This window comes from Pagrus pagrus, assembly GCF_965226575.1.
Source record: "Pagrus pagrus genome assembly, chromosome: 21".
NCBI lineage: Eukaryota > Metazoa > Chordata > Actinopteri > Spariformes > Sparidae > Pagrus > Pagrus pagrus.
In genome coordinates, this window is record NC_140208.1 from 15,154,631 (window position 1) to 15,164,904 (window position 10,274).

General features: G+C 42.0%; 2 protein-coding genes across 2 annotated transcripts; one reads left to right on the forward strand and one right to left on the reverse strand.

Moving 5' to 3' along the window:
• Positions 1-779: 779 nt before the first annotated feature.
• Positions 780-3,069, reverse strand: LOC311250042 (uncharacterized protein). The gene is made up of 6 exons (XM_084341543.1): positions 2,969-3,069; positions 2,716-2,865; positions 1,925-2,018; positions 1,609-1,768; positions 1,244-1,396; positions 780-1,059 (listed from the first exon to the last, which is right to left on the reverse strand). Exons 2-6 carry the CDS (start codon positions 2,838-2,840, stop codon positions 884-886), a joined length of 708 nt encoding a protein of 235 aa, XP_084197669.1. The 5' UTR covers positions 2,841-2,865; positions 2,969-3,069; the 3' UTR covers positions 780-883.
• wdr24 (WD repeat domain 24) lies at positions 3,067-9,531 on the forward strand. The gene is made up of 11 exons (XM_084341542.1): positions 3,067-3,146; positions 3,817-3,895; positions 4,205-4,689; positions 4,880-5,057; positions 5,204-5,876; positions 6,772-6,884; positions 6,975-7,102; positions 7,209-7,313; positions 7,438-7,775; positions 8,152-8,336; positions 8,848-9,531. Exons 3-11 carry the CDS (start codon positions 4,209-4,211, stop codon positions 9,014-9,016), a joined length of 2,370 nt encoding a protein of 789 aa, XP_084197668.1. The 5' UTR covers positions 3,067-3,146; positions 3,817-3,895; positions 4,205-4,208; the 3' UTR covers positions 9,017-9,531.
• Positions 9,532-10,274: the final 743 nt, after the last annotated feature.

Sequence of the window (10,274 nt, forward strand, 5' to 3'; positions counted from 1 at the left end):
CGTGTTGCCCATTATCATGATTTATGCTAGAAGTGAAGCTAACTGGAGCTGAAAACACAACAGAGTGGTCCTGGCTCAGGCATGTTTGAGCTGACCAATCAGAGCAGACTAGGTATTCAGGAGGGGGGCCTTAAAGAGACAGGAGCTATAGCAGTGTTTCAGACAGAGGGGGAATACAGAGCTGCAGCACAACCCTATACTAATAGTAAACCAAAATACAATTATGAACCTGAAAATGAGCATAATATGTCTCCTTTAAGGTTTTTTTCCTCTTGTTCTCTGAGATTAATGGGCATTTTTCACTGTTTGCTAACGTGTTAAAGGCTGTATGATTAATCAAGTGAATAATCAAATTGATTGATAATGACAATAATTGTTAGTCGCAGCCCTAATTGTTATCATCACTGCTGAAGTACATAAATTGTTTGGTAACACTTTATAATAACCATCATCAAAAGATGGCAAATTTACAGATAATTAAACTTTATTTAATAATTATGTTAACAGCAAAATGCTTTCTAAACAGTTCAATCTATTGTAAAGTATTGTAAAAAAAAGTTTCAACCTTACAATAAACAGCTGCTTAATAAATTGTTGATAAAGCATTTAATTGTTAAGTCAAAAAAAGTAATAACCGATGTTTAATTAACTATAAATATACAATTTATTAATGATGGCTATTATAAAGTGTTAACAAATGTCTCATTAGATCATTACATACTCAGACATGTAAAGCAAAACTGATCTTGAAAATATGTTCTCCAGAAAAACACTCAATGTTCTCTATAGGATATAAATGCTTTATTATTTTTGGAAAAATATAACAAAACAACAGACAAACATTAAGTTTAATATAAAAAATATGGTGCAATAGTTGTAATTTTTATCTTGTTTTGAGCTTCTTTGCTGGTCTCAGGTCAGTATCAGCGTCTGAGCACTTCTCTGCCACACTGCCGGCCCTCACGTCCTTTAGAAGTGGGAGCTTCTGCTGTTCGGCTACGGTCATTGCCCACAGGCACAGCTCCAGCCTGTGGGGAGTCCAGTCCTGCTGGGGATCCACTGAGGACGACCGGGGAGAACAATTATCAGAACAATAGCAGTTTTGATTTGACTGAAAAATACCAGAAAATGTGTTTCAACAGTGATTGATGAGGGTTGAAAAGCCACATCAAAAAGCCTTTAACCCAATGTTGTCAGACAATAAAACATGAAATCTTCCAGTATATTCCTGTAATGACCTCACCTTTGTTTAGTTTTTCAGTCCTCTCAACCATTTTGCCCAGGTACAGAGCGTAGTGCTTGGCTGTGTACTGGATGGGCTTCAGTCCCGGTACACTCTCCATGGCTTCATCAGACATGAATGCAGTCTGTTCTGGAGCTCCTGCCGCCAACACAGCTGGAATAAAATGAACAGTCAGCCCCAAGCCAAGACGAATGTCGACATGAATACAAAGTATTTAAACAGAGAGCGGGGGGTCCCAGCCGCTCAGACCTGTACACTTACTGAGAAGGTAATCACTGTGTGCTTTAAGAGGATCACAGAGATGTTTTATCAGTATGGATTCTTAAGCTTTGATCTTTTTAGCTATATGCTGATCGTGTGCTAACCTGAAGCGGTGGCTGGGCCGACTCCTTTCAGGGAGCTGAGCTCTGCGATCGCTGCCTTCACATCAGGCAGGAGGCTGAAGGCCTTTCTGGAGCATTTCTCCACAGTTTCCTCGCTGTTGGAAGCCGCCAGCTGCTGCAGCCTCGGCCTGAACTTCCCTCTCTGCAGAAAAGCACACGGGGCCACTCAAGGACACGGCTGACGCACCTCTTTTATGCCTCTTTGTAGCTCTACTATATGTAAGGAGGAGTATTTACTGAAGCAGTGTGCAGTGACATCTTTTGTTTGAGTGCGTTAAATTTCCTTGAGAGTACTTACAGTGAGCTTCCACTCCATCAGTTTGACCAGCTCTGACTGAGTGACATGTTTGTCAGGTCGACTTGAAATGAGTGTGGGCAGCTCCTCTTGGTACCTGAGCACAGATACACACAGATCAGGATCCGTTATGTTAAATCATGCACTCTCAATTCATGCACCACACTTTATATGATAATTATAGCCATATACACATTGTTTTATATTTGCATTCATGAAAAAAAGATGTGCTATGAACCTATTGTAACTGTAAAAATAGGATATTTGACAAAACAATCCGAAATTCAACATCCACCCACTGGCTTTTTCAAGATCTTTCAACTGAAACATAGATGAGAAATGTGTGGCATCTAAATAATTCAACCTTTTGAGTGAAGCTCAGCGGAGGAAAGTGACTTAGTTAATTTACTCAAGCGCTGTACTTGAATTCAATTTTGAGGTTTTAAAGATTAAACTTTATTGATCCAAGTGAAATTCCTACAAGCTTTCCAGAAAATAAACTTCAACATTATGGTGATGAACACCTTATGCATCAGTAATTTTAACCCCATAATATGATACACAATATTCTAATGCCAATACCTTTATACTTTTACTACAGAGTTGGGGTTGCTTTGTGAAACTACTATCTCCAATGTCAAGCATGACCTTTGATGCTAAGATCAAGAGTAAGAGTTTTATTGTAAGAATCCAGCAGATAAAACAGATTTACTACAGTGTCTACATCTGTCCTTAACTCAGTGAAGTTGAGTGTGATTTTTTTCAACTGTTGCCGTAAGGAAAAGGGGATTTACCACTTGTCAAGGTTCAGCAGCTTTCCAGGTTTCTTGCCTTTGGCCTTGGCCTCCACTACATCCCAGTACTTCTCATACACACCCCTCCATGTGGCTGGATCCTCACAGGCAAACAGAGCACTCATGGCAGCAGAGAGCTCACAGCATCACCTGCAAACAGACAAAACAAAGTGTGCAGAGCCTCCATTTTACACGAACCGCACTGCGCTTTATTGTTTCCCCACCGCATTAATCCAACAAATACAGCACCCACCTTCGTTTGAAGGACACCTAAAACGAAGTTAAACCGCCAAGAAGCTGAAAATGACTCATACACTGAAAGTATTGCAGTCGTGTGACGATACTTCCGGTATGACAGACAGAATTCCCGCGAGGTGATAGAGCAACATACTACTTCCGGTACCGCAAGCAGTGAGCAACAGTTTCAGAAGGTTTGTCCCCTGAAATATTTTATGATTGACTTCACATAGACAGTTATTCAAGTAGAATATTTTTTTTTTCATATTTCTCTAAATGTTTAACATACTTGTAAAGCTTGAGTGGTGCACGTTTCGTCTTTGCAAAAGTGCTCGGTAGCTAGGTTAGCCAGCTAGCATTAGCATCACATTCCTGTCATGTTTGTAGTACAATCACCCTGTAGGGAGAGTTTAGCTGGTTGTAGCAGCAGCAGACAGCTGAGCTCAGTGGAGACACTGACAGATACACAGCTATAATTTATCCCTGTTGTGGAGTGAAGCGAACCACAGCAGCACGAAACCAAGGTTATGGTATCAGGTAATGTTTAGTAGTGTTGTTGGTCAGTCTTTGTAGTGTTACTTGGGTTAGCAGGTTCCTTCAACCTGTTTTGTCTCTCACTGCATCATCATATCTTCACGTGAGCACACTTAGTTATTAATCAATAACTAGCACGAGGTAGAAGGTGAGTAACACAGACCAAACGAGGTAGACAAACAAGACAGAGGTAAACAAACAGAATGGATGTATAACATATGTAAAACTTTAAATGATAAATAGTTGAAAAATCTAATGGTAGAAATATTATATATGTACTAACTATAAACTCATGCTCTGTGTTGCTCTCATACCAATCCCTCTCATTAGCAAGTTGGCTCACATGGGAGCACATGAAGAGGACTCTGTGCTGCTGCAGACATTGACAAGGCACGTGCTTCTTCACCAAGTAAGTACTGTGGCTATTTCATTATCTAAAATGTTAAAATACAAATGATACTGTGCACTAGTGTGTTTGTAACACACTGCCTCCTCTCCTGTGCCCCACACCAAGTACTGCATTAATCTAACATCTTATTTAGCTTGAGTGCCACCCTGTGGTGAATTGATGAACTGCCTTTAAATCATTTTAAATGTTGCTCATACACCTTTTATAGCAGCGCTGTAAAAGAAGCAAATGAATTTACAGTTCACTTGATTAATCTTCTCACTTTTATTGTCTCTGAGCTCAAGTAATGACAATTTTTGTGCCCCTCAGGAACATGGAGAAGATGTCACGGGTTACCACAGCCCTCAGCAGCAGTGCCGTCAGTGGCCGAACAATGTTCTGCCACTTGGACGCGCCTGCCAACGCCATCAGCGTGTGCCGTGACGCCACGCAGGTGGTGGTGGCCGGCCGCAACATCTTCAAGATCTACGCACTGGAGGAGGAGCAATTCGTGGAGAAGCTGAATCTACGCGTCGGCCGCAAACCCTCTCTCAACTTCAGCTGTGCAGATGTTATGTGGCACCAGATGGAGGAGAACCTGCTGGCCACGGCTGCAACCAATGGGGCGGTGGTCACCTGGAACCTGGGAAAACCCTCCCGTAACAAGCAGGACCAGCTGTTCACTGAGCACAAACGCACCGTGAACAAGGTGTGCTTCCACCCAACAGAGGTTTACATGCTGCTAAGTGGTTCGCAGGACGGATTCATGAAGTGCTTCGACTTGCGCAAAAAGGAGTCTGTCAGCACTTTCTCAGGTAGAATATTGTGTGATGAGCATATGTGGGAAATAATATATTACCCAGTGAAATACAATTTCTGAGATTTTTAATGGATACTTTGACTCCATGCATTCACTGTGCTTCAACATTAAACACGAAAATTATGCAAGAGTTGAAATAATGTTGTGTGATGTGATTTTGTTTGCTTCGACCCCGTTTCTTCCAGGTCAGTCAGAGAGTGTAAGGGACGTCCAGTTCAGCATGAAAGATTATTTCACATTTGCTGCATCCTTTGAGAATGGCAACGTCCAACTGTGGGACATCAGGCGTCCGGACCGATACGAGCGCATGTTCACTGCCCACACTGGTCCCGTGTTCTGCTGTGACTGGCACCCTGATGACAGGTAAAAGGAAATTACTTTGCACCACAACACAACTGAGAAGTTGTTTCTTAAGGTATCTTGGGCCATAGTGTCTCTGTCACTTGCAATTAGTAGTGTTTTAGTTGTGGGTTTTTATTCTCAGATTTCTCCTTTTCTTTCCATTTCAGGGGATGGCTGGCCACTGGAGGCAGAGACAAGATGGTGAAGGTGTGGGACATGACCACTAACCGGGCCAAAGAGATCTATTGTGTCCAGACGATTGCCTCAGTGGCACGCGTCAAGTGGCGGCCTGAGAGGAAGTTTCATCTAGCCACCTGTTCCATGATGGTGGATCACAACATCTATGTGTGGGATGTCCGCAGACCTTTCATTCCCTTTGCCACCTTTGAGGAACACAAAGACGTGACCACTGGTATTGTGTGGCGTCACCAGCACGACCCTCACTTCCTGCTCTCTGGCTCTAAGGACAGCACACTCTACCAGCACATGTTCAAGGACGCTACTCGTCCTGTGAACAAGGCCAACCCCGAGGGTCTGTGCTTCGGACTGTTCGGTGACTTGGCATTTGCAGCCAAGGAGAGTCTGATCAGCAGCGACGCCAACAGAAAGCCTTACCCTGGAGGCGACCGCCGCTACCCCATCTTTTTCTTCAAGAAGCCCGACCAGACAGAACAGTTTGCCCATGTGTCCAGCGCTCTTAGCGTCTTTGAGACGGACTTGGACAGTAACCGCATGGACTGGTTTGTCAAGACAGCACAACTCTACCTCCTCAGTGGGAAGCCGTTTGCTGAGCTGTGTGATCACAATGCCAAGGTGGCGCGGGAGCTCAAAAGACCTCAGGTCAGACAGATCAACACAGGCACAAATATCCACTTTATGTTTATTTATTTGTTTGTTTGTTTCCAAGAAACCGGTAATCCAGTTAGGCTGTTGTCAGTTTAAAAAGAACAGCATGTCATTTTCTACAACATTAAGAGAAACCTCTTTAACTAAACAAAAGATATAAGTTGCATGGGATAATGGGAACTTCATTACGAAAAACAAGTAGCATTACTGATGAAAATCTATCTGATGTGACTCTTCAAGTTACGTCTAGTCTTGTTCGCCTACTTCACTCCCTGACTCTCTACCAGAAGTTATAGTGACACTGAACAAATGAAACGCACTGTTAATTAAAATTAAGGATTTCCCTGGATTTGAACATTGTTCGAAACATTTGGGACAATATAAGTACACAACAAAATACATCACAAAGGTTTAGTCGTTTTTTGATATTGTAATGCAGAAATGTTACATATTAGATTTAGACTGAGAAAAACTTTTATGTCCTCTGAGGCAATTTGTGGTACAGCAGAGACCATACAGACGCATTAAAAACACATCAGATAGACAAAAACAACAATAATCCAAGTCCTAACAGTAAATGTGATCATGTTTCATTGTAGTCCATGAACAACACACAAACAATGTATAACAACTGCAAAAATCAATGCAATTGTGATTTAAAATTAAAAAAAAAAATTATAACTTTAAAACAATAATAAATTACACAATACTTGATACTTTTTTAAATAAATAAATTACTAATTAGTCTCTCAGTAAAGTAATTAACTGCCTTGGGATGCAACTACAAATAATTTTTTATGATCTATTAATATAAGTCATCAATTTCAAGTCAATATTAGATTGTTTCTAAGGTAATTGTTTGTTTTTGTCTTTTCTCTTAAATCAAAAGGTTTCCACAACATGGACCATGTTGAGAATCATGTTCTCCGACCCGGCAAACCTCACAACTCCCGGTCCAAACCACAACCTCAGTAAACTGGGCACCTTGCCTCTAATGAACAGGTAAATGAGCCTTTTAGTGTTCCATTACAAGACATCGTTGCCAGTCATTTACAGACTATCGTCTAATGCAGATGCACATTATGCTTTCAGTTTCAGCATGAAGGAAATGGGTTCAGGGATGGGCACAGAGAGCAGACTGGAGCGCAGTAAAGGTGAGAGCAGGCAGGACAACATCCACCTGGAGCCGGGAAACTCGCACATCAGCAATAATAATGAAGGTGAGAGTGGCCATCAAAACTCGGAGAAGCCAATCTGGTTGTCCGTATGTTCTGTGTATAATATTCAAGGCCTGTATAAATATTCATTCATTTAATTTCCCTTTAGAAAATGAGGAGACAGAAGGCAGCGAGGGCCAGGCCGAGTATATGTTTGGCGATGCGGAGTTAGATGACGATGACCTCTACTCTATGGAGCATGATAACCAAACAGGTCAGTCACAGTCCCATCTCTGCAGAAATCAAAGTGTTGCTTACCTCAGGAACTGCTATTTATAACTTCCTCCATGCTCAGCGCTCTTTATCTAATATTATCTCTGCTCCTTTTGTCGCCACAGAGGAGCAGGAGTACACACTTCCCCAGGAGGCCTTCCAGCTGCGTCACGAGATCATGGATAACCCGTCCGCTCCGGAGCACCTTCAGCAGGACAAGGCTGACTCCCCACACGTCAGCGGCAACGAGGCAGAAGTCACCTGTCTGACGCCCATCGAGTCCTTCTCGCTCATCTCCATTTCCCAGCCGCTGTACAGCCCACATCTACCTGCCAGCTTCTTCTGTCCCATTGTGCGGGAGATGCTGAGCTACTACGCCGAGCAGGGCGACGTGCAGATGGCGGTGTCTGTGCTCATCGTCTTGGGGGACCGGATTCGTAAAGAGATCGATGACCTCACTCAGGTCAGATAGGAAACAGTGCAGGGTGTCTGCCAGTCCTTAAAAAATTCATGAAATGTCTTAAATTTAAGTTTAAGGCTTTCTTCAAATGTTCTTCTTTCTGATAGATAAAGGAGAATAGTACCCTGAACATGTATCTTGTTATGTATTATTAGGTTTAATGTATTGGCTGGAATTTATATCTTTATATCTACATGATGAATTTGTCTGTGCAAAGTTAAGGGATTCCTAAGGCCTTATGTGTGACTGGAGTTGTTAATAGCTCACCTGTCCACTGCCAAAACACCCAAATCTTTAAATGTACTTACTATATTGCAGTCTGGAAGACCTTAGCAGAGCAGTAGTAAAAAACCCTGAGCAAGTTTTGTTTCCATTTCAGGAGCACTGGTACATGTCCTACATAGACCTGCTGCAGCGGTTCGAGTTGTGGAACGTGTCCAACGAGGTCATCAAATTGAGCACATGCAGCGCCATCACCTGCCTGAACCAGACATCCACAACGCTGCACATCAACTGCAGCAACTGCAAGCGACCAATGAGCAACAAGGGCTGGATTTGTGACAGGTGTGAACACTGCAACCGCATTTAATTTTTATATACACAGAGCTCCAGACTAACTTTTTACAGTGGCTGCACTGGTTTATTTGGGAGCACCAGCACAACTAATTATGGGTGCACCCAATAACACATTTTTATTTAATTTCTTAACCTTTTTTGTAAATTTTTCCTTTATGTAAATGATTTTAAACAGGAAACAAGTGCTAATACATGTTTTTCTTCACTTAAATCACAGAACAAATACAAATAGCAATAACCTCCATTGTTTAAACAATAAACTGCTCAATTTCAGGCACACTGGTGTGACCACTGAAAATGATTAGTTGCAAAATAGTCCCCCTGAAGCCCTGATACATATGATTATGTACTGTACTGTCTCTTGGTCAGGACTAGTAACTACCTTGAGTCTCCGCCAGTTGCCTTTCCCTGCTTCTTAATTTGTCTTACTACAACCTCTTCACAGTTCACCGAATATTAATTTAACTCTGACATGAACCGCCCTGTCTCTCTCCTCTAGGTGCCACCAGTGTGCCAGCGTGTGTGCCGTGTGCCACCATGTGGTGAAGGGGATGTTTGTGTGGTGTCAGGGCTGCAGCCACGGTGGACATCTGGAGCACATTATGAACTGGCTCAAGAGCAGCGCCCACTGTCCCGCTGGCTGCGGTCACCTGTGTGAGTACACCTGAGCTCACCAGAAACACCGTTCACACAGTTGGTGCTCTGCAGGAGTGGGAACCGGTCCTCACACCAGCCTGGATCTCTCTCTCACACACACACACACAACACAGACAAACAGGATGTCTCTGTTCCGCCACGTGGGACTGGAGCGTTTTGTCACTGCGGACAGAACGACGTGTGTGTTTGAGTCAGCGGAGGAAGAGGTTTATATGTGCTCTCCTGGACAGCCATTCAAGAGCAAACACAATCACATTTGGATTCATATTTGTACTGATGGATTTGTATATAAGCAGATGTTACAATAGATATCCAGATAATATAACAATATTTTTGTGAATTCACATTTGCTGCATTTTACATTGTTTTTAAACCCCTCAGTAAAATCCTGATGGCTGTGCAGGAAGAACTGTCTGCCCATCTGAAGTGGATTGTTAATGTTTGTACATAATGCTTAGAACTTATTTTGAAGGACTGTAGATAATGTTGAATTAATTTATATAAAAATAACACTATTCAAGCAATACATTGAACTGACACTTGAACTTGTCCTGGACCAGTGAAGTCCGTTTTGTCACCTACATTGTGATGTAAAACTTTTCTGATGAATACGTAGCTTTATTTTGCGGTCACATTTTGAAGTATCGCATTTGAAAAGTTTGGTGGGGGTTTTTTACACTCACTTGAGGTGGTTTTTGCCTTGTTTTTGAAGAAGAGTTAATGCGCTTAGTGGAAGATGATCACCTTTTCCGAATGAATAGTGAAGATTTAACTCACATGACTGATCAGCTGTTTCCACTCCAACTGAAGCTTCTGCTCCGCTGAAGAAATGGAAAATAGACCTAGATCTGATGTCTGATGTCAGATTCCCATAATGTCTCTACATTTTTCACCGTTTGAGGTTTGACTAATTATTTCATCTTGTTGTGCCCCCTTCTTATGTGAAAGTATTAGGAATTTCTGAATGGAGAATTGGCGCCACCTGCTGCTTATCTTGATGAACAGTCTCCAAAATAATCACATAACAGTAGTGGATGCAAACTTGAGCTGCAACTAATGATTATTTTCATTGCTGAAATTTTGGAAAATGGTGAAAATTGGCAATCAGCGCTTCCCAAGGCCAAAGATGACGTCCTCAAATGTCTTTGTTTTGTCCACAATACAAAGATAGTCCGTTAACTGTCATAGGAGTAAAGAAACCAGAAAATATTCACAATTCACAATTTTGACTTTTTCCACTCAAAATTACTTAAACTGATTAATTTAATA